The sequence below is a fragment of the Euprymna scolopes genome, chromosome 7 (assembly GCF_053919585.1).
Source record: "Euprymna scolopes isolate OS-2025 chromosome 7, ASM5391958v1, whole genome shotgun sequence".
Classification (NCBI taxonomy): Eukaryota; Metazoa; Mollusca; class Cephalopoda; order Sepiida; family Sepiolidae; genus Euprymna; species Euprymna scolopes.
Window position 1 is genome coordinate 95,295,676 of NC_136488.1, and position 25,027 is coordinate 95,320,702.

Consider the following 25,027-nt stretch of genomic DNA (forward strand, 5'->3'; position numbering starts at 1 on the left):
CACACACAATTACAGTTTGTACACATACATGATAGACTTGGTTGATAGTGATAATACTCTGCTGGTTAGTAATGACAGAAGTTCCTTGAACTTACTCTATTCACTCCTAGCTCTTGTATAGACATAAGTATCAACTCCTTTCTGTGCTCCAATAGCATTACCAAAATAACAAAACCTCTGACCACCCTTAATAGTGAATCATTTCAAAATTATTTTTCAATCCAAAGAATGCAAGAAAAAGAAAAAAGAGAACTGCATTTCTTCTATTTATTTAACAGCATTTTTCTCTTGTTCAGAGGTCAAACGTTTTCTGATATGCAAGTTCACATGGTTCAGAGAGTCAACTATTTCCAAATTGCACTATCTTGTCTAATCAGCTGCTTCCAAGTTTTTCTTGGCTGGTCATTTTAATTTATTGCGATTTAAGGCATCCATGTTTCTGCAATGGTTTATTCCTGTATTTACGGAGCGCCACATCAAAACACCTCACACCTTCACTTCCTCACTAACATTGCCCTTCAAGAAACAATTAAGTATCTTTTCTTCTTCTTCTTCACACACCTTATGTTGAACTCTTCTCACTGAATTATTAAGCTTTTTACACCTACATGTGAATATTACACTTAAGTCTTGCCACAACTAGATCCTGCCTATCACATTCAATCAACCCCAAAAAATATTTATCATCACAAACTTTATAAATAACTCGAGAAAAGGGCCAGCTAAAAAATAAATTATAACTCACGTTCAAAACCTTATCTTTTAACTAGAAAATTATGAACTTGAGTCATCGTTCTTCCTTATTTAGCTTCTTTTAACTGTCTTATAAAGACAACGACTATATTTTTCCAGACTAGTTTTTTTGTTTTTTTTGTTTTCCTCAATTTTCTTATTTTGTATTAACTGGATATTCACCAGCTATCTCATACATTTCAACCGAGAGATCATTTTTTTAAGATTCGAACCATCCTTTTCAGTGCCATTGTTTGGATCTCTCTTGCACTTAGTTCACCGGGTATATTTGCCAGGTAGCTTTTATTTTGACGTTTCATTAAGCATTTTTTATTTTGTGTCTTGTATATGCTTTAAATAAAAATAAGTTGTTTGAGAGTAATACCAAAACCATGCTGAAATCCATTTCACTTTAAATAATTTAGGTGACTCAAATAGGAATTCCATTTACTTTTATAAAAACAATTTCTTTTTAGTCCTAAAATATATTAAAAAAAAAAAAAAAAAAAAAAAAAATGATATGTCTCTGGGAGTACATACGAACCCGAATATTTCTGATTGCGATTTACTGAAGAGACCTAAATATTTGAGCTATCATTTAACAGTCAATGCAATGACGTTAAATGAAACAAGTTCATGTTTTTTGTTTGTTTGTTGCCGGAGTTAATTTTAATTATCTCCCCCCTGCGTATTGAAAATGGGATTAATAAATTTATCCAAATCAGTAACTTTATTTTTTTTATTTATTCAGCAGGGTCGTTTTTTGTTTTTGATTGTTTGTTTTTTTGTTTTATGTTTTTTTTTTTTTACATCATTTATTGGAGAGAGGGGAGAGTTAAAACAATTTTTTTAAACTTGGTTTTGAATTTGTATGATTTTTACATTTTCGCGGCTTTCAAATCGTGGACTATTTCGGTCATTTCCGGTTTACTTCGTAAAATCGCAATCAAAAACATTTGAATTAAGCACACAAAACAAATAAATAAATAAATTAATTAAAAACGGAGTTGTTGTCAAGCTAACTTTGGGATTTTTGTTATTGTAGAGCAATGATGTCCTGAACATTAGTGTCCCCACATGGCGATAAAGGGGAAACAAATTTCACAATAAACGCGGAAGTGGAAGTGAGAGAAGATGGGGGAGGGGTGTATTATTTAGTATTTCTTCGTTTGACCACATGTATAATGTGATTGGACTACTAGTAAACAAAGTTATTAAGAGTTGGTTCGACTGATAGAAAAGCACAATAATGTTGTTTGTTTTTTTTAATTCAATTGGAAATATGGCCAGAATTTAAAGAGGGTGGGGGTACAAACAAAAAGAAACACGGATCATGTAATCGAGTACGATGAATATTAAGGATCAGGAATTGCGTCTCCCTTTCTGCTTCTTGACAGTTTACACAGCCCAACCAACACTTAAAAACAAACGTGGCTTCTCACCGAAATTATAAACAAATCAAAAATCTCATGAAAAGGATACACATTTATACTATTATAAAATAAATGAAAATAAAGTAATAATATTGGTTTTGTTGTTATTGTAGGTAAAATTTTAAATTTCAATTAAAAACAAAGGAAGCAAAACTAACGAATATGTACATTTTTGTTGTTGTTGCTATAATTGAAATATATATATATATATATCGTAAAATTAATTACTTAAAATAAGTTATTTTATTTAACTTTATTATTTGAGTTTCGAATTAATTCAACCGGAATGCGTAATATTGTTATATGTTGGGTTTATAAAATTTATAAACTCAAAGACAAGATCCCGTGTGCATTTCTCGCTCATACGTAACTTTAATAGATAAATATTGAAGCAGTTTTGTATTTATTTATTGTTGATTTAATTTTGCATTTTATTGAAATAAAAAAATAAGTGAAATTTTCAACGAATTAAAAAAAAAAAATCATTAAAAAACAAACAAAAACGTAAACAGAGCTATATTTTGAATTATTTTCTTCCTCTAAGCAAACCCCCAGCCCAGCAACATCTCCACCCGGAGAACGCCGGATAAATGTAGTTAGTAACAATAATAATAATACACGTAACATAGCGAAATAAAATACAGATGCAATTGCAACAGAGTTTCAAATTATTTTTTATGAAGGGAGAAAAGAACAATTAAATATCGAAGTCTCCTGATATGGGACCCTCGTGAATATGCATTAATTCCATCTTTGTTGTTTTGCATACAATGATGATGCACACACACACACACACACACACTAATATATATATATATATATATATATATATATATATATATATATATATAGTGTTATAAAATATACTCTCTTTGTGATGAGTATTCTAATTGGTATAATAATAAATTATACATCCACAATTTGAATAAATACATTTTTAATATTTGTTTTTATTGTAAACCCCTTTCTCTTCCGAATAAAATAATGAAATATGAATTTATAATGGGGGATAATTTCGCAGATTAATTTATAAATTTAAATGATCCTCGATTTACGGACCATTTTAATGTTTTGTAAACAAAGAAAAAAATAGGGATAAGTAATTTTTGTGGATGAGGGAAGTCCTCTTTGACGATTATGTGTGGTTTTACGACCTTACAACTCTGACTTAGGGTTAGTGGTCCCAAAAGTTAGTAGCCCCAAAATGGGTGATCATTTTAAATTAAATTTATATACGAAACTAATACCGATTCTAAATTCTAAAATGATTGTTCGATTTTGTTCTACACGTAATCGCTTGAAAAAGTAAAATTTAATTTTGTGTGGAGAAAGGAGTAGCTAGGGGTGTTAGTTACAATTTTACCAAAAATAATGGTACTTAATCTATAGAATTTGAACCGAACTGTTTTTGTTTTTTACCGTAATACAAGTTTTAGGTTTAGTTTTGCGTTTGATCGGTTCAAATTCTGTAGAAGCTCCCAAAATAATAACAATGAAAGTAAGGTTTACTTATGTAATAAATCATTTATTTACAGTCGCGTCCACACTTAATAGCAAGAATAAACACAAAACTAAACATCAATAATGACACTCGTCACAAATAAACAACCAAGTTTGTTTTGGTTTATTTATTTTATTTATTTATTTATTTTTTTTAGAATAAGATACGAATACATTTTAGGTAAATTATCTGAGAATTAAACAAAATAAGAAAATCAAAAACAAAAAACTATCCAGCTTTATATTCCACTTTTTAGGAGGAAAGCAGGCATTTTTGGGAAGGCGTTTTACGTGGAGATATATTTTACATCGTATATGTTTATTAACATACATATATATGTATGCTTTCCCTTTTATCAAAATAAGACTTGTTTCGTTTTATTTATTTCATAGCAAATCCCACTCGCGGGGAAAGATCACTAGGATACAAGCGCATGTTTTGAATATAACTAAAAGAGCGGTACACAGGAGGGAGACAAGACGAAAATGAGGGGTTGATAAAAACAACGCTATTTGAAGGCTTCAATCGGTTTACTACTGTTGCAAAATCATAATATTTTATTGAATAACATACTACGGATTGTCCTGCAGATGTCATATACATTCCAGAGTATACTAAATAATATATATGCACTAACCTGAACCTTTTTCTTTCCTTGACCGGCTGACGGTCGGTGGTGGGTGGCCATGATGTTTTGAGCTGCGAGTTTGACGTCATCAAAACACGTGTACGTATTTAGTAAAATAGACGAAATCTATGACGTCATCAGAATATGAGTACATGTTTTGTTCAAATAAACAGCAAACATTTTCACCGCAATAATTCTCTATTTTTTTTTAAAGTTTAATTAGTATAAAATAGTACCTTTTTTTGCTTTAAATGTGCGTAATTTATTTTTATATTTTTAAAATAGATAATACGAAAAATACAACATTTTAGATTTATTTTGAATTATTTTTATTATATGTTAAAAAGTATTTTGTATTACCTAATAATTTTTTTAATAAACTGGATTTTTACAGTTATTAAATTTTAGAACAATATGTTGCAAAATACTATTCGTTGAAAAAATAATTTTATCATTATTATTTTTATTTTTTATAATTAATCTATGTATTTTTACATAATGTCATTAAAATTCAGTAATAATGAGAATGGCAAGTAACAATTAAATAATTTGGTACTTATACAGTTTAATCAAGGCATTAAAAAAATGAAAATATCGAAAAAAGTTTAAATTGTACGTATCCGTTATGGAACGAAGTTCTCTAAAAAAAAAAAAAAAAAAAAATCACTTAATTTCATCATTTTTTTTTTTTTTTTTTTTTTTTTACAGTGAAAAAACAATTTGTTATGATACCGAGCAAAAGGTTCTATTTTTAGGAAGAAAAGCTATTATTAAAGATGGGGAGGGAGTGTCGGCGCTTTAACTGGAGTTATCTCCCCGTGACGTGCTCCATAAATTTCATAATGGCTGACTTCAACGCGTTCTCATAAAAACGTGTTTTTCCGCTGTAAAAAAAAAAAAAAAAAAAAAAAAAAAAACTACTCGATCAAATTAAGTGAAATTTTTTTTCGGGTATCTCCAGTCCAAAACCGATACTTACAATTTAAACTTTTTTTCGATATTTTCATTTTTTCATGTCTTGATTAAACTGTACAAGTACCAATAATTTAAATGTATAATAATATGTTTTAAAATAAACAAAGAAATATCTTAGAAATGGTGATATTTCAAAACACCTTTATATTGTACAAACCATTATATTTAAATTAGTGGGGTGAGAGGAATAAAATATATAGAATATAATTTAATTTAAAAGTAAACCAAAAAATTATTATTGTTTGAGGAAAAGTGAGAAACATGGCTGGAACTTGCGTGTTTTTTTCATTTGTATCGAAATGTACCTACTTCACATACATTTTTGGATAAAAGTGATTGTCTGTATTTAATTGTATTTTTAGTTTTTCTTGTCCCCACCTCTGTGTATAAAGAAAAAAAAGAAAGAAAGAAAAATCTGTATTATGTACTCATGTCGAAACAAAAATATCATATTCTAAAAATCACGTAATTTGATCAAGTAGTTTTATTTTGAAATAAGAATGAAATGTCCGCCATTTGGAAAACAATGTAAAAACAACAAAACAAAACAAAAAAAAAAAAAACAGAACAAAAAAACAGAGATAACTCAATATAATTCAAACTTTTTTCTTTTTAGAAGAAGTAGAAGTCATCACTTATAAAGGCCTGAATGTCACTCAAGCGTAAGAATTAATAAGTGTAAGATGAGACAACAGCGTAATGATCAGTAGTGGTGGAAATTGGGTGGAATTTGATTATTTAAGGGAGCAGCTCAACAATAACTTGTTTACATTAGACTTGAAGATGGTCATGTTGTAGTCAGCTGGAAAGCAGGCGCACGGTTGTTCATGGAATTAGGATTCAGATTTAGGGGCAGATAGACTGGGGAAAATTGCTGACAATGGTTGTAGCTAGACGAGTATTAGTTGTGAATGTTTTGCAGGGGAGGACCACAAATTGAAGCTCAGTTGAGAACTTGCCATGAAAATTATGATAAAGCAGAGATAGACATGCAATGTCTCTTATCTGAGAAAGAGGTTGCAAGGAGAACATGACATCACTTTTTTGAATCCTGTCAAAGCACGAAAGAAAGTTTCTGACCAGCTCTTCCCCAGTTGTGACAACAGTACTTTGTTCTTGTTTCTATTATTCAATTTTCACCCCAAACAAGGCATAGTGCCACTTTAAAGTAGTGAGCTGCTATCGGGGACATAAGTTGCAGGGATATTATGAAGGGAGATGAGCAGCAAGATGTCTGTTCATATTGTACTTAAACTTTTGCATGTCAGTACAGTTAGGAAAGCAAAATCCCATAAGGGAGTTCCAAAGTCTAGTAGTTCTAGGGAAAAGTTATTAGAGTTGAAAGCTTTCTTACACCTACTGTGTATAGGTGAGATTTAGCTGCTTATCGGGTTTGTCAGCGATATTTACGTCAAGGGGGTACGAGTACTTGTAGTTTGTCAAAGCATTCACCATTAAAATACTTGTAGAACAGGCAGAAGGATGCAACATTTCGTCAATAGGACAGAGGCTGAAGCTTAAATGACAGTTCAGAACTTATCAGGTTGGTGACTCTCTTTTGAACCCTGTCCAGGAGCAAGAGACTAGTAGCAGATGCACCAGCCCAAATGTGACAACAATACTCCATACATGGGCGAATGGTGGCCTTACAGAGGTACAGGATTCTTTGAGGCGTAAGTAGCTTTCTAGCACGGTAGAGAGAAACCACCTTCTTCACAGTGGCCTTGGCAATGTTTTCAATATATCTGTTCCAACTCATATTTCCTATGAATGTTAGGCCGAAGAGTTTAAAAGAGGTACTTTCAGGTAATGAGTCTTTGGCCATTGTTATTGGTGGTAGAGAAGGTTTCTTGTAGTTATTGGAGGAAACAAGCTTAGCAGCATTGAATGTAACTATCCATTTTTGTCCCCATTTCACTACGGATTGGATATCTTCCTCTAGTGTTTCTGCCATTTCCTTAGATATGTGTTCATTTGTTTTCCCTTTGTGCCAGTTATAGAGCATGGTGTCATCAGCAAATATACCCATCTCAGAAGCAATTTTATCAGGGAGGTCATTTATGAATATTAGGAATAATAAAGGTCCAAGGATAGACCCCTGAGGTACTCCCACATTTATATCATAATGTTTAGATGTACGACTGCTGAGGACAACCTGGATTCTTCTTTTACTTAAGAAGCATTTAATTATGTTAAGTGTTCTTCCAGTGATACCGTATGATCTGATTTTCCTGAGAAGACCATCATGCCAATTTAGGACAAATTTGGCTCTTATATAGATAGAGGATTATGTCGGGAATAAAATATCTTTTGGAGCGGTAGAATGATACCACCATTTTTTCAGAAACCTTGGCAACAGATTTAATGGAAGTCTTCCATTTTAGCTCAGGAGTGAAAGTCAGTTCCAGAAGCTTGTCGAAACAGGGTACTTCTTCAAGATAAGAGTCATTCATTTTAATTAGCACCAAGTGAGGATCAGAAAGTGCGTGTTGAAAAGAGAGAAGCTTGATTTTGGATGCATTAAAATTAACCAATTACCTTTTGCCCTATTGCACCACATGCTCAAGGCCAGAGGTGAGAGACTCAGACAGATCTTGGTTATTGCTGGCCTTTGCAATGTTACCACAGGTGGTAGTATGTCAATGAATAGTTTTAAAATGTGATTTGGGAGATGATTGATAAAGATCAGGAAGAGAGTTCAGCCCAAAAGGGATCTCTGAGGTATGCTAGCCTTGATATTATGAGCTTCAGACTTCTGCTCATTGACAACTATCATTTGATGGTTGAGGGGACATATCCAGATATTCCACAGCTGCAAACTTTGTGAAGAAATCTTTATGCCAAACACTGTCAAATGCCTTTGATATTGCTCTATAGAAGAAGCCCCAGTTGATAGATTCACTGATCCTGTGTGATACATCAGCTGTAAATCTTGCAGGATAGAAACCATATTGTTTGCCATTGAGTAGGTTGTTTTTGCTGAGGTGATTGATAACTTCTCTATCCATCATAGATTCAAGCAGCTTACTCATGATGCACAGAAGACTAATTGATCTGTAGTGAGATGCAGAAGACCGATCTCCAGTATTTTTACATATTGGGCAGACTAATGCGATTTTCTAAAGTGTTAGGAAGCATTTTTCCTTTAGGAAGAATTTTAGCAGTTTTGCAAGGATGGAGGCTAGTTCTGATTGCAGCTTTTAGAATACTATGTTTGGAATATTGTCAGGTTCAATTGCTATGCTGGCATCAAGGTTTTTGATTAGTTTGGCAACATCACAGACAGAAATATGGATGTCACTCAGATTTGTTTTGGTCTTTGAAGGAAATTCATACAGATTGAGTTTGATGCAAAGTTCTTAAGTTTGGCATTATTGAATGCTAACGAAATCACAATGATGCACATCTGTTAAGGACTTTGATTGTTATTCGCCCAAGCTCATAGGAACCAAGCCTCTGTTTTTCTGCTTTGGACTTTATGGACTGAGCATATGATTCTTTCACGCTTTCTATAATTCTTTTGCAGTGATTGCTGGTAGTCCTAAAGGCAACTTTAGCTTCTGTAATCTAATAAGAAAATAAAGTAATTGACAGCATTTATACAACTTCTTAAATTCAGCTTGTTCCATTTGCCGCCAAACACTCAACACTCTTCTGAATTCCTTCTTAATGCAGCTAATTCATTCAAATTAATGCCTTCCAAACCACACACCTCCATGATTCTTAAAGATCATTTCATATATTAACTGGTGGCCAGCTCGGTACTTACATCTCTAAGGCTTCTTACACAGTCAGACACAGTTGACTTTCACTACATGGCCAGACACAACTGTCTCATTCTACACAGCTACACAACCAACCCTCCATACACGTCTAGACTAAACTAGCCTTCTGTACACATCTAGATTAAACTAGCCCTCTATACACGACTATACTAGACTAGCCCTCCATACATATCTAGATTAAACTAACCCTCCATACACGGTTAGACTAAACTAGCCTTCTGCGTCTAGGCTAAACTAGCCCTCCATACACATCTATATTAAACTAATCTTCCATACACGACTATACTAAACTAGCCCTCCATACACATCTAGATTAAACTAACTCTCCATACATGGCTAGACTAAATTAGCCCTCCATACACATCTAAATTAAATTATCCCTCCAAATACAACTATATTAAACTAGCCCTCCATACTGTTAATGTCCGACTCATTATTCCAATACTTGTTGACATCAAATTCTCTATTTTAATGCCTGCCTGCGTCCGACTCTCTGTTTCAGTGTCTTTTCAGGTTCCTCATTTCCAGCCTTTCCTACTACCCAAGTACATTTCCAGCCTTACCAACCTTCTTGCTTCCAAAACCATCATCAATTGACTCCCTGCAATTCTTTTACATTTCCATCATGTATTTATGGCAAAATAAATATGTTTCTTTTACAACTCTTTATTTGTGTTTGTCCTCTTTAACATCACCAAAGAGGAGATAATCCAGATTTGAAAACACCCCTTGATGTCTGTGTAAATGTAAGCAGAAGTGCAGGTAATGCTACTGTTGCATGGATTGGCTCTTTATTGTGTGACATGAACCAGCCTATATAAGCTTAAATCTTTATAGCTCCTGCCTCCTTTTTTTATTTTTTTATTTTCACTACAATGATATATGTCGATTGATGGCTGGTTGCATGTATTATGACACAAGACCTAGACAGTAGTTGTAAATAAAGTCAATCCTCTTATGACTGGCAATAGTTGAGACTTGTCAGCAAATATACCCATCTATATATGTAATCCTCTCATAGCTGTTCTGCAGAAGGTTTGGTCCATTATGGATTATCAGGGGCTAAAGGAGTATATAGATGTGTATACGGCCAATACTGATGTTTAATTGCAAAACTTAAGTGAAACCTATTTTCCTATGGAATGTAAGACAAACTACAATAATATTTTTCAATAAAAAAAATTGTCGTTAAACAAAAGGATAACAAAACTCTTTTATAAAAACAGGAATGCCCTTTCGTGGAAAATAAAGTTATTTAAATGGAAAATTTATTAAGATTCATTAAGCACATGAAAAAAATATGGCAATTATGAAAATTCGACAAAAATTCAAAAAATCTTGTATATTTATCAGGAAATCTTACTAAATTCACACTTTTCAAAATCCATGTAAAAAAAAAAAAAATAGTTTTGAGCCTGTTAAATTTGTTTATACGTTTTTTGTTTGTTTTCTTTTTGTGTGAATCATTATTATTCTATCAACCTCAAATTAATCGGCTAACATTATTTTTTTTTTCAGTTTTCTTATTGTTTTGGGGTGAATATTTAAATATTTGAGTGTAGGTGTTATGTCACTTGCATCGGTGGAAGTTACCCCTTTGTTCAATGTTTAAAATGTAAACTCTTGGACATGAATGTGAATAAACGAGACTCGGTCGGTTGGCCATTTTGGATCTCAACAATAATTTGTCTTGTCCTGTTGTTAATGATAGAAACGTAACAAAACATAGTGTCAGAACAAGAGATTTACTAACGAATGTGAGCAAAATACGGGGAAGGACTAATAATAAATACTGAGCCTAAGAGCCATTAAAAAAAAAAGAAGTGAAATTCTATAAGAATCCCCAGTATGAATAGCCACATGAGCCCATCAGAACCCTTTTCGTTCGACCAACCCGAGTTATGATGAAAAACCAAGTCCTTGTCAGGTGGACACTTTTATATATTGTATGGGTGGTAAAGCTGAAGACATTTTTGCTACATTCAAACTTGCACCCGAGGAAGCCCAAAACTTCAATATAGTGGTAGCAAAGTTCAATGACCATTTCAGAGGCAACACGAACATAATTTGCGAATGGGCCAGATTCAACTGAAGGTGTCAAGAAAAAGGTGAGGCCATTGATTCATTTATCACGAATCTCTACACACTAGCTAAAAACTGCAATTTCCCAGACCTGCACTAAGAATTAATTCATGACAGAATTGTAGTTGGGTGCACAGATCCTAAGCTATCACTAAATCTGCAAATGATTCCAGAGCTCACCTTGGAGGGGGTCATCAGACCCGCACGACAGAGTGAAACAATAAAATCACAACAGCATCTCCTTCGGTCTTCAGAACACATCGTTGGTGAAGATTCAGCTGACAGTAATATTGCAGTCCACTATGTTAGTGACAACAGAATTCACAGACAAGGTCAGGATAAACACATGACAAGACCTGGACGAGAATTTCACTACAAGAATTGACAAAAAAATGAGCACATGCAGCAGCATAGACCTGAGGCTGAGTACCACTGCTGTGGTAACAAAACCCAACATCAGAGGCATGCGTGCCATTTCAGTCACCTGCCACAATTGTGGTAGGATTTCCCACTATGCTCAGTTTTTGCTGCACGAGAAGGCTGTATGAAATTAAACCTAGCTCGGATGACTGTGAAAGCGATCAGAGTGCGTACCTTGGTGTCCTGATGATATCAAAGATCAGCATGAGTAAACCTTGGCGAACCGATATCGTCATCAATGGAGTGCCACTGAAATTTAAGCTGGACTCTAGGGAAGATGTGACTGCGATTCCAGAACACATCTACAAATTAAGGAGAGACCTACCAGATCTCTTGGATATCCACAAAATTCTCCATGGTCCAAGACGTATTCCAATTAAAGTGACTGGAATGGTCACTGCAACTGTCTCGCATGAAGAGCTTTCAACAGAACAGCAGATATTTATTATCCCCAATCTCGAGGAGCTGCTGTTAGGAAGGCCAGCCGTCAAAGCACTTAAGCTTGTACCTTTCCACCCAAACTTGCATACCATCAACAGCCAAAAACGACCATTCACCCCCCTCCAAAAATGCCAGACTTATTCACAGAGACTAAAGATTGCTACCTTTTTATTTTTCTTCGTCAGTTTTTCACCTAAGCAGGGGGTGCTGTAGCAGTTAACATACTATTTACTATAAGCGGATCAATGCCCGATGCCAAAGTGATTCGGCTACACTGACCAGTCGGTTGGCAGGGCACATTGATTTGAGCTGTCTCCTTAAGGACTATTTTTAGCCCTTTGGGATCTCAGCTGTAATCGCCAGAGAAACGCCAGCAAGCGACCTATACAGACCTCTTTCACTCACCCCTCCCACTGCTACTTGTTGATGACTGCAGTCTGATGGCAGACGACACCTTGAAACAGACATTTACACTTTCTTTCTCCCCAGTTTGAGATACAATCTCGCCTTTTTTAAATAACCCCTTTATTATTGTTTTGTTAAAAGCAATGTTGTTTGGCGTTGTGTTTATTTAAGTAATTATTAGGAGAGAAATGCACAACATTTCCCTCCTATACTCACACCACGATGCGTACTACTACATGTGATGGAGAAAATACAGGCAGAGCTCCAGAGAAAGGAAAAGCTGGGGGTCATAAACAAGATTGACACACCCACCGAATGGTGATAGTACCAAAAGCAAACGGGACAATTAGGATATGTGTAGATCTCACAAAGCTCAATAAGTGTGTAAAACGCAAACTCCACATGCTCCCCACGTCGACTAGCTTTTGAACCAGTTAGAGGAAGTAAAAATCATGAGCAAATTGGATGCCAACAGCAGATATTGGTAGATTCCACTTTCATCAGAATCCCGTTCGCTGATGACATTCATAACTCCATTTGGACGATACCAATTCAACCACCTCCCGTTTGGTATTTCATCAATGAGTGAGATTTGCCAGAGGTACATGTCACAAGTATTAGAGACCAAAATTGGAGCCATATGCCTGCAAGATGACGTGTTAGTATATGGAAAAAATCAACAAGAACATGATACCCAGCTCAAAAGCACACTAGAAAAAATTCAAGCTGCTGGCATTACAATCAATTCTGAAAAATGTGAAATACCAAGTCATCAGTAAAATTTCTTGGACATATACTCAGTGCTGACGGCCTGCGACCAGATTCGGAAAGGCTTACTGGTGTCTTCAAATTCTGAACACCAACGAACATGACGGAAACCTACCGGTTTCTAGGGATGGTGAATCAATTAGGAAAATTCATCTCAAACCTAGCAGACATGACTAAACCATTAAGGAATTTATTGAGTCTGAAATATGTATTTTTTTTGGAACAATGCACAACAGGATGCATTCAGATCTATCAAGAAAGCATTGTGTTTAGCACCTGTGCTATGCCTGTACAACCCATCAAATGAGACTGTGGTTTCCAGCGACACTTCATCTAACGAGCTGAGAGCAGCATTATTACGACAGGATGACACAAAATTACATCCCATCACCTACACTTCATGAGCCATGTCCGAAACTGAAACTTGTTATGCCCAAATAGAAAAGGAGGCCCTAGCAATAATTATGCTGAAAAATAGACTTTGTGGAATATCCAGTCTCTGCACACATACGAGAGGAATATGATCGGCACTGCAAATGTAGATTGATAATGGCTGCTATCGTATCCGGAGGATGAACACAGTTCCTCAAAAGATGTAATCCTCTCATAGCTGTTCTGCAGAAGGTTTGGTCCATTATGGATTATCAGGGGCTAAAGGAGTATATAGATGTGTATACGGCCAATACTGATGTTTAATTGCAAAACTTAAGTGAATTATGACAACAAGGACCAAATGTTGCAGTACTAGACCTACACCGAGCCTATTTACAAGTACATGTCAACAAATCTTTTTGGCTGTTCCAAACAGTTGGAAATCAAGGGACAACAATAGTGTCTTACTCGTCTGGAATTTTGGCTATGTGTCGCCCTTTTACACATAATAATGCAAGCCATGTTTTTAAAGCTAATTTCCCTTCAGCAGTTTGTATTTTGGAGACGGAATTCTTTTTGAAATAAGTTGCTACTATATTAATGTTACTTTTTATCTTTTTAGATTCAAATGTTAATAACTACATTTTATTTGAGTATTTAATTCATATTTTTATTTTCTAATTGTTTTATTTAATAATTAGCATTTCTCGTCCATAAATGTTTATTTTACCTACCTAGTTATATGCATAAATAGATTAGGCAATTGTATTCATTTTCAGTTAAACATGCCAATTGGACTTTTATTAAATACAATACTTAATAGAATATTTTTTTTAATGGGGAGTAGACAATGCATTGTGGATGCATTATCGGCAGCTCCCGTTACCCTTGCTTCTCTTTATTTGTCCCTCAGTCCTACATTTTTTAATGAATGATTTTTCTGACAAAGGGAGAAGAAAAAGCTGTATTCTAGGTTGGCAGTATTTTGCATGAACAGTTGCCAGAGATGTTGGAAATTTTTTGTTTCTATGTCTATCCTTATAGCCATGTCACTACTAAGGGTGCTGGAAGTAAATGTTTTATCTGGACTGACGTTATCCGCCTGATAGTCAGGGACCCAAACCTTGGATTAACCACTAAGGAGGCTGTCCTATCAGTAAGTGCAAAGTACTGGGGCTGCTGTATTGCCATTTGGTGAATGGATTCTGAACCATACAGTAGCTTCTGGTGGGGTCTCTCGATGCCATATTAGTGGGTAATTGTTACGGCTTTACCTTATCATGTTCTACAAAAAAAAAAAATTTTCTTCGTTTCTTTTTCTCTCTTAGTTTCCCCTTTCTGTCCTGCTCTAAGCAAGTCTGACGACCTAGTCCACAAATTCCAAAACTCCATCATAACAAGTTTCAAGAAAAAATACACGATTAAACCAGGATCTTCAACTTCCAATGTAGACCATGTCTCCTTCTCCAGCATCAGGGGTCTACGTTATAACCTTCCAAAGGTTGAAACCCGATTACAGGAGACTAAACTAGACCTATTATTTCTATGTGAAACTGGCATTCGACAGACTATTTCCCTAGATGAGTTCGTAATTAAAGGATACTCTAATTTAACTTCCGAATCTGAGCCCCAAGATCGCCATGGGCATGGAATATGTGCCTATATTTAAGATGGCTTTCCATGTTGAAGGGACATCTCCAGAAAAGATCCTAACTTACCCTATATGTGCTTCCGGGTTGCAATGTGGAATAGTTGATCCACTCAAACAAGACCAATGATGAGGGGAGGTTCTGTCATGATTTCTCCATTCCTTATGACCTCACTCAGATTGTTCATGAACCCACCCGTGTGCCTGACACTGACGGTTAGTATGCGAGTCTCCTAGATCTTTTTCTCACAATTGCCCTGAACTATGTTCAGTTTCCGTTCTGTCTCTTCTTGGATCTTCCGACCACTCTGTTGTATCAATTAAGATAAAAATGAAATGTAATGTCCTCAGATGTACCTCTCCATCGTACAGTATAGCGATACACTATGGCTGACTGGGATAGCTTCCGTACATTTATATCAGCTCTACCTCTGCATTCCATGTTTAAAAAGGATGTGTCCTCTATAGTATCAGACATGATGGAATAGTTACTTGTAGGTATAGACCGTTTCATACCCTTGAAAAAGTTCCAGCAAAAACCTAATAGCCAGCCATGGTTTTCTCCAGAATGTGCTTCTGCCATTGCACACAGAAATCACATTTTCCATTGCTTCCAACGTAATAGATGTATTGAGACTAAAGCCATTTTCAGGACTGCCAGCAACCATTGTAAGAAATAATAAAGAACGCAAGAGAGTTGTATGCTCAGTCTGCCAAGTCCAAAGTAGCTGAGCAGTGGCTTGGTCTCCACCAGTTTTGGCAAATAGCAAACAGAACCTGAACAGAAGCGTGTGCTCTATCGCAACTATCATCAATGGACCTTAGGTAATCTCGTCAGATTCAGACAAAGCCAAACTCTTCGCCAAGAATGTTGCAGCTAATTCTACCCTTTGCGACCAAGGTCAGGAACCCCCAATATTTCCTCGTGTATCAGAAAACACACTATGTGATATACAAATATCTGTACATGATGTTGCCAAGCTAATTAAAAATCTTGATTCCAGTAAAGCAACCGGCCCTGACGGTATTCCAATTATAGTACTCAAAAAACTTTAACCAAAACTAGCGCCCATACTTACAAAACTGTTTAAACATTGTCTTAAGGAGAATTGCTTCCCATCACCATGGAAAATCTCATCAGTATGCCCTGTATTTAAGAATTCAGGTGATCACTCATCCTCCTCTCAGTACAGACCAATAAGTCTCCTGTGCGTCATGAGTAAGTTGCTGGAACCTGTTTTAAATAGAGAAGTAATCAACCATCTCAGCAAAAATAACCTTCTTAGTGACACTCAATATGGTTTCTGTTCTGCTAGATCTACAGCAGATATGCTTACAGTTATATCTCATAGGATTAGCGAATCTCTTAACGGAGGCAACCTTTCTAGGGCAATTGCTCTTGACATATAAAAGGCCTTTGATAGGGTATGGCATAAAGGTTTACTTCAAAAGATCTCCAGCTATGGTATAGCTGGAAATGTCTTCTCAATTATTAAATCATTTCTCTCTGAGAGGTTCATAAGAGTAGTAGTTGATGGGCAAAAATCAAAAGCTCACAGTATTAATGCTGGAGTCCTTCAGGGTCCACCCTGGGCCCAACTCTTTTCCTGATCTACATTAATGATCTTCTAAATCACATCCTTAGATCATTCGTAGACATTTATGCTGACGACACCACCATCTATGGTAGCACATCTAAGACTGTAAACGACCAAGTTCTCTCCAATTCTCTCTCCTCTGATCTTGAGCATGTGATACAATGGGGAAATGAGTGGTCGGTTACTTTTAATGTTTTAACCAAGCTTCTATTTTTACATCATCAACGTTCTGATCCCCATCTGGCATCAGTTGAAATGAATGGCTCTCGTATTGGGGAGGCCTCATATTTTGACAAGCTTCTGGGCTTGACCTTTACTCCTGATCTTAAATGGAACACGTACATCAAATCTGTTGCTAAGGCCGCTGGAAAAATAGTGGGATCCTTCTACCAATCCAGTAGATATCTCACTGCTAATGCAATTCTCTATCTATATAAGAGCCAAATACGTCCAAGGATGGAGTACTGTTGCCACATCTGGGCAGGAGCTGCTAGAAAGGACTTGTCCTGCCCTGATAGAGTTCAAAATAGACTTTGTAGCCTCGTAGGAGATGTCCTTTTCTCTTCCCTGCAACCTCTATCTCACAGAAGAGATATTGCGAGTTTGTCTCTGCTTTATCGTTATTTTCATGGCACGTGCTCGACTGAGCTTCAATCTATGGTCCCCCCTCGCCAAACTTTCACAAAAAACATCTGTCTAGCTGAAAACACTATCAATAATTCCCCTCCCCCACTCTTTATCTGTTCCTAAACCTAAATGTAGATTCCATGAACAAAGCTTCTTTCTTAGAAGTGTACGCTTGTGGAATTGTCTTCCGTTTTCCTGCTTTCTAGCTAACTACAATATGGTTGTCTTCAAGTCCAATGTAAACAAGTTCTTGATGAGCCGTTCCACTTAAGTTAACAAATTTACCGAATTTCCATTACTAACGATTACTATATTGTCCAATTGACTACTGTACACTCTTAACCCTTATCCTCGAGTGGTCTCTGGGCCTTGATAAGTGGTTATGCCTATGTAAAAAAAAAGAAAAAAAAGCCAGTGTTAATGTTGTCGTAAGCCAGGATGAGTTCATATATGACACATGTCAATGAACATTTGGAAAACTTTTGTCTGGCAAACAACACTCCAGAACAGCAGCGTAAACTGTGCTCACACATCTTGGGATTACATATCCAGGAGGAGCAAGGAAAACTGTTATAACGGTGTGGTAGTAACCTACCAGTAGTCCCCAATAGTCTTACACGACGAATTGTATTTTCACTGCACGAGAAATTGACTCGTCATTTCCCGGTGTGTGGCTGGTTACATGTCACCACAGTGTTTATGAAACGAAGGGTAAACACTGTAACAACTGGATGGGATGATGAAGTGCAAGACCCTCTTCTAGCACGGATGATCAAAAACATTTGTTTGAGAGTGGCCTAGGACGATTCAGTGAAAGTTATATTCAGTGACTGTAGATTCAGTGACTAGTATAGATGTTACAATGTGGGTAGATGCTAGTTCCATTACCACTGGTGTCGTGGAAGGCAATGGTTCTGTAGCAGAAGATGCTAGCAGTGGATTTCCTGCACTTGAGGAACGTTGTGTTCTATGGTAATAGCTGCAGGACACAATGTTTCTTAAGTACAGATAATCCACTAGTCCAGTGAACATCCTGGTGTGAAGAGGACATTGTATTTTTTAAAGTTAATCAACCCAGAAATAACTGAAGCTGAGGTGTGGACAGTAGTTGGAGATTGCAAAGAATGCCAATCTATAGATCCAGTCTGAGTGCAATGGAAGCAAAGTGGGCTTGATGTTACAGAAAATTGGAGCTAGATTTTTGTACTCAGCTGTACCTAACATAACATACATCTATATGATCCGTGTTAAGGGTATCAAGGAAATGGTGGTGCCAACAATGCAGTTGCTAGTCTGTACAAGAAGGGAGATGCTGTTTGGGTGAAGAATCAACGAGGAAGATGTACAATGCAGTTCAATATGGATATATTGACAAAAATCAATAACCCACACTCAGTTTCAGTTCATGGTATACCACGCCACAGAAAAGATGAGCATCTAGCATGCCAAAATGATTGCTTCATCCGTGATGACATGACCTCCTCAGATGCCAAAGTCCCACTGCTATAGCCTCTAGAGCAGGAGGAATTCAGTGATGTGACAGACGAAAATATCACTGAGGATGTTCCTGAGACTGTACTGTTAAAACAAAGTATCAGGCAAAAACGGTCTGTCAAACATTGCCATTTATGTGATCTTGAGATCAGGGAAGAGTGTGATGGGCATGCACAGACGTACTCAAGAATTGCGTGTCAGTGTCCATCTACAGAAAAATTGAGTTTGTCCAAGAGCTATAAAAAAAAACAATGCCAGAGTCATTTAGGGGATAACTAGTAGTATGTCAGGTCAGATTGTCGAAGTTGTTTGCATTGTGTTGGGTCATGTCGATGGAGCTGTTCAGGATCGTGTCAGGTCATGTCGACGGAATTGTTCGCATCATGTCGGGTTGTATCAACGAAACTCTTTAGGACCATGGTGGACATTTTGATGGACATGTTTGAGATTGTGCCAGGTCGTTTCAATGGAATTGTTCGGGATCATGTCAGGTCATGTCAACAGAATTGTTTGGAACTATGTCAGGTGGTGTTGTTGGAAGTGTTTAATACTGTGTCAAGTTGCATTGATGGTATTGTTCTTGTTGAATCATGTGGATGGAAGCATTCCATTTGCATTTGTTGTTCAGTTGTCTTGACGATTGTTGCAGTTATACTGCCATATATGATAAGGATATTGGGGGGGGGGGCTCTCTTCCTTTGAGAAGCCACAGGGGGAATTCAAACAATTTTTGCAGTGGTTTGGGATTGGATCCAGCAACACCCAAGAGGTAACAGCCAATGTGAGCATTTTGTGGAACACCATTTTATTAGCTTTGGAATCATAATTAACACTTGGCAGGATGTTCGACAGGACATTTTACATGTTATTCACTCTCTATTATTCAACACCACTAATGCCACACTTCACAAGCACATATTCAATTTTGAAAGGCACTGCATTACCTGTTTGGCTCTGTGAGCCTGGATAAGTTTTACTAAAATAGTTTGGTGGCAGAAGCAAGTATGACCTGATCATTGAAGACGTAGAAATCCTCGAAGCCAACCTTACACATGCAAGAATTCGACTACTTGTTGATTGTCGGGAAGATTCAGTACCTCCGAGACATTTAGCACGTTTTCCATGCTCAGATCGACCTCAGGATTCTGCTGGAAAGGTTCTTCCTGATGTAAGTTCTGCTAATCTAAACTTTTCACCTGAACTTAGTTCTACAGAAGATGATGTGGTGAATCAGAATCCTGAGATTTTTTCTTCTCAAAGATATGAAACGTATCCGCTTCCAGTGGTGAGCTACTTCCTTGTAGGTCTTGCAAGATTTTGCAAACCAGTCCAGTTGCTAGATTTATGAAAAAAATAAACAAAAAAAAAACAAACTTTGTTATAATTCTTGTTCATGCGATTACATGATTTTCCTATTTGAATACGTCTTCTTTTTTTTTTTTTAATTCTTATTTATATGAGTTTGGCCTCTTGCTTTGAGTGGTGATTACTGTAAAATTCAGTTGAATAAATCCTTGATAAGATCTTTCTTCTTTCGTCTTTGTTATACCACAGTCGTCTTAGTTACACAATTAACTGGTATGATAACTGAGTAAAAACATGTAAAAGGTGTGTTGCATTATTTTGTGCTCTATTCTTATAAGAATAAATAAATTCATCAACTTATAAAAAACACTAAAAATGTCTAATGAAAATCTTTCCAGAAAGGCATGAATACACTAGAAATTTTATATTGAAATCGATCCTGACAAGGCATTAAGCCACTAGAAATGTCTTATGTGAAGGTGAACTGGGTAAATTTCTGTTGGGGGTCATCCATATTTTTCTGAATTTTCAATGACGTCTTTTTTCCAAAAAAATGTTTTGTCTGTACTCGGGAAAGAAAATGAAACACAGTAATGTGGAATTTTATAATGAAGCAAGGATGGTCTACTCACTAACCAGTGTATTTCTGTATTAATTTGAAAATCCTGCTAAGACAACTTCCAAAAATGACATAATTTTTCTCAAAATTATAGTGCCAATAGTGAGAAATGAAAGAAACCCAATAATGTTGAAATTTATGGTGAAGCAAAAGTTGCCTAATCATTAACCAAGACAATGTATTTATGTGTTCATATGGAAATCCTAAAGATCAATCTTCTAAAAGTGACTTCATTTTTTTTTTAAATTATGTTGGCCTTGGTGGAGAGAGAAATTATTTCATATATGTTGTACAATACATGTCGAAGCTATGTTAAATTGTTTTATACATGTATTTACATTTACCTATCTGCGGATAGGCAAAATTATTTTAAATATGTGTTGTACATTACCCGTCCTAGCGAAGGTAAAATTCTTTTATATAAGTGCTGTAAATTACCCATCCTGGGGATGGTACAATTATTACATACATGTGTTATACCCGTCGTAGCTCGAGATAGCAAGTGACACATAGACATCAAAAATTCTTCTATCCTAAGAATAATAGGTGTGTTCAGAAATAACTGCATTTTTCTCAATGTTTTATATGGTCCCGTGCAACGCCAGGTAGCTCTGCTAGTTTCCTCTAAATCTGAAATTGCATTAATAAAGTATTGGAATGTTCACATATTATAGCAAACTTATCCAGAAATTAAAAAATAATATGCAATTGCTCAATCAGAATAAAGAATATACCCTACCCCTCCAGTATTACACCTTTTTCATAGACTTAACAGAGATTTGAAAAATGCTATCCTAGTAAATGTTCCTATTTACTTGTCTCCCCACGAGGGAAGAGTTAGACACAAGGTCGATTTTTCATGTGGGGAAAATTCAGCTTCCCTAAAAGAGGCACTTTAGATAGGAACAAAAATAAAAATTGCCTCAGTCTAGAATGATTTCTCCTCCACTGATCAAGGACAGAAAAGGTGAAGTGTAGTCTTAGAACAGATACTACACCTTTTTCTTGTTAACCCAGAAAACGAATTTGTACTGGAAACAAATACTAACGGAATTTTGGGTTCGTCACCAAAATCCGTTTTTCATGGTAACAAAAATGAAAGAAAAAAAAAGGAAAAAAGCATATAAAGCAAATTTCTCGGAAATGAGGAACTAATGGAAATGAGCAAAAGAAATACAGACCTGAATAAGTTTAAAATGATCCAAGTTTGTTAAAACAAAAAGTTATCAATTGCCTTTATTTCCCAAGGCTGGGGTTAAAAAAAAAAATCCTTAAGAAACATTTAAAATACATAAAAAATTATACAAAAAAGACGACAATTCTTACTTGTAAGAAAGGCTGAAAGAAAACATATAAAAAACAGGAAACAGTCCTTGTTTTAAATTCAGTCCTTCTCAAAAAAAACTGTTCAGTCTTTCTTTGACAAATTTTTTTTTCTTTTCCAAAAGGAATCACAAACAAAAAGTTTTTTGACCTTAAATGGGAGAAAGAATTAAAATAATTTTCCTTTGTGAAGGCTCAGGTACCTTTTAATTCAAAGGAGAGAAACAGAAGACCATAAAGCCGCTTTGGTAGGCTTTATGTGTACAAATTCAGGGTAAATTCTTGTATTATGGAAGATTTCCTTTCTGAAGGAAACTTTGGTTGAATAATCTTTCAAGTTCCTAGAACAAAGGGTGAATTTTCTTTCTAGGACCGATATTCTGCTTGTCTCATCGGCGAAATTAATTTTTGTTCTTTACAGAAAAGAACTCCTCAAAACAGCGGTTTCTTTCGTTAATCCTTTATGAGACTAATAATTTACCACTTGTAAGATTCTTGTTTGCCTTTTAATAACTGGTACTAATTTTCCAGTTGTAAGACCTTGTTGTTTTTTAATGACTGCGAATAAAATAAATTAAAAGTTTAGTACCTCCCAATGGAGTTCTAAACAAATGTCATTTCTCCAAAGGAGGAGAGAACAAAAACGTAAGAATTTAACGCCAAAAATCCTTTTGACAGAGCTAAAATTAGCCTCCTGTTCTTAGGCCGGCTAGGCTCGAACTGATGAAAATGGGCAAAAGCCCTTTCCACCCGCTCCTCCCCCTCCAGAGGATAGAAGAAAGTAGTGGACTGCTGGAAAAGAATTATAAAGAGGATGATGATGATGAAGTGACCTGCAAACGGCCGGTCAAGGAGTGCGCTCCTTTCCCCAAATGCCGAGATGTTGAATGTGTATATATAAAAAAATAAATAAAAGTTATTTCTTTATTAAAAATTTCAACAATAGTAGTAACTAAATCAATTACACTGCCTTGCTACATTCTTTTTCAAAAATCTGGAGTGCCAGTGAAATAAAAAACACCATGCAGTTAAAAAAAGAGACAGTCACAATAGTCAATGTTCTAAGTGACACCACTTTTTACTTGGCAGGAACTTCAGAGTTCTTACAGACCAAAAGAGTATTAGCTTCATTTTTGATATCACTAGAAAATTAAAAATCAGAAAATATGCCGTTGATGCATTGAGCTGTCCCAGTTTAAATTCAACATCGTGCAAATTCTAAGAATACAATTTCCGGTAAATCTACACTTACTCGTTACAAACCTATTTCATTTTATCAGAGAAAGAAACAATTAATTTCCTCAAAATAAATAACAAGCGTAAAAAATATATGCTCGTCTTGTCAGTATCTAAAACCGAAATTCATTACCAGAAACTCTCATAAAATCTATATTACTTTACCAGTGATTAAACGTCGACTTTAAAGAATCACTACCTTTGTCCTATTAAAAGTATCAATTTAGTCAGATTGGTAGAATCCTTTTAATGCTGTTTGGATTATCTCCTTTGTTCCCATATTGTATATGAATCAGAGTTATCTGTCTCTAGTTCTTTATAATTTTGTAGGGAGCTATTTATTTTTACTTACTTTCCAAAATGTAAATAAACCAAGTGCATTGTATATTACAATAAAACATGTATGCATTAAGTTTATCTTCTAATCTGTAATATCAAGTCCACACCAAACAAAAGTATGTTTTTAATTTGATTAATCATTGGATATGGAAACTACACTTTTCTCTGTACTTAATAACAAATATCTACTTATTATAATCAAATTCTCCCATATTACTTGGAAAAGGTATTAAGACTTCAAAAATAAATAAGTAATACCGTGAAGGCAATGGACAAATTAAAGAACTAAATGACACTTTATGGAAGTCAATGTAGCCATGCCCTCTACAAGATGTGGTTATATAGACATCGGCTAAATCCCAGAATGAGCATTGAAATTGTGGATGTATGGGTGTCCAGAAATGTTATATAAACTGACTCTAAACAAGTAGATACTGTCCTGAATACAATGGACAAATCAAAAAACTAAATGGCACTCTATAGAAAGCCTTCAAGTGTGTGGTCTAAAATGTAAGTCTACTTCTGATACTTTAATTCCTTTGCTACAGGATTGATCCTACAGCTATTTGTCTAGACACAAGACAACAACAATAAAAAAAGAATGACAAACAAAGGAGTATGGTATAGAAGTAATGAACAGTGTTCATTGCGCCATAAATTACACAAATCTCAAGAGAATGCAACAAAGGATTGTCTAGGCTGGGTTGTTCCACAATATCTCTGAGAATGAAGGCCTGTTTGTAGGTTTGGTCAACGTGGAAACGTCTCTGCTAGTTGAGAGATGACTCAGGAGAGCTTTGTCATTGCAGACGTCTCAGAGGTTGTAGAGATGTTTAAGATAGGTATGGTTGCTGCAATCATCTCTGAGGTTGAAGAATTGTCTTGTGCTGAGCTGATTGACATGGATGTCTGTGAAGTTAAAGACGTGCTTCAGGTAAATGGCACCAGTGGCTAGACTAGTGGCATCAATAAATCTCGAACGATAGTTTGTCAAGTTGGATCAGGGGGATGTCACTGTTTTACCAACTTAATTCCATGGGCAAAAACAGGCTAACAGTATGTCAGAAAATGGAATCGAGTAAGTATGACTTTTCAGTCACACCTGCTACTTTACTGGAAATGAATCCTTACTATGCCTGTGTACATCTACCTTCTGCTATTGACACTACTGTTAACATAAATACTTATCTCTTGAATTGACTAATGAGGATGATAATACTATAAGCCTTTTTGATACTTGCATGCCACATATCGGTGAACTGCAAAGTCCTGCTGATGAAAAGGAAAAAAAGTGAA

At 35.6% G+C, this 25,027-nt stretch overlaps 1 protein-coding gene across 2 annotated transcripts in view; it reads right to left on the reverse strand.

Annotated features, from left to right (window-relative positions):
- The window catches only part of LOC145279848 (WD repeat-containing protein 48-like), a 270,993-nt gene extending 266,566 nt beyond the window's left edge, over nucleotides 1-4,427 (reverse strand). The window contains exon 1 of one of the 2 annotated variants that reach the window (XM_080131294.1): nucleotides 4,304-4,427. In XM_080131294.1, the coding sequence (XP_079987420.1) occupies nucleotides 4,304-4,354 (51 nt within the window). In that variant the 5' untranslated portion in view covers nucleotides 4,355-4,427. The remainder of the gene's footprint in view (nucleotides 1-4,303) is intronic. The other variant, XM_080131293.1, reaches the window with a different exon arrangement.
- Between the last annotated feature and the right edge of the window lie 20,600 nt (nucleotides 4,428-25,027).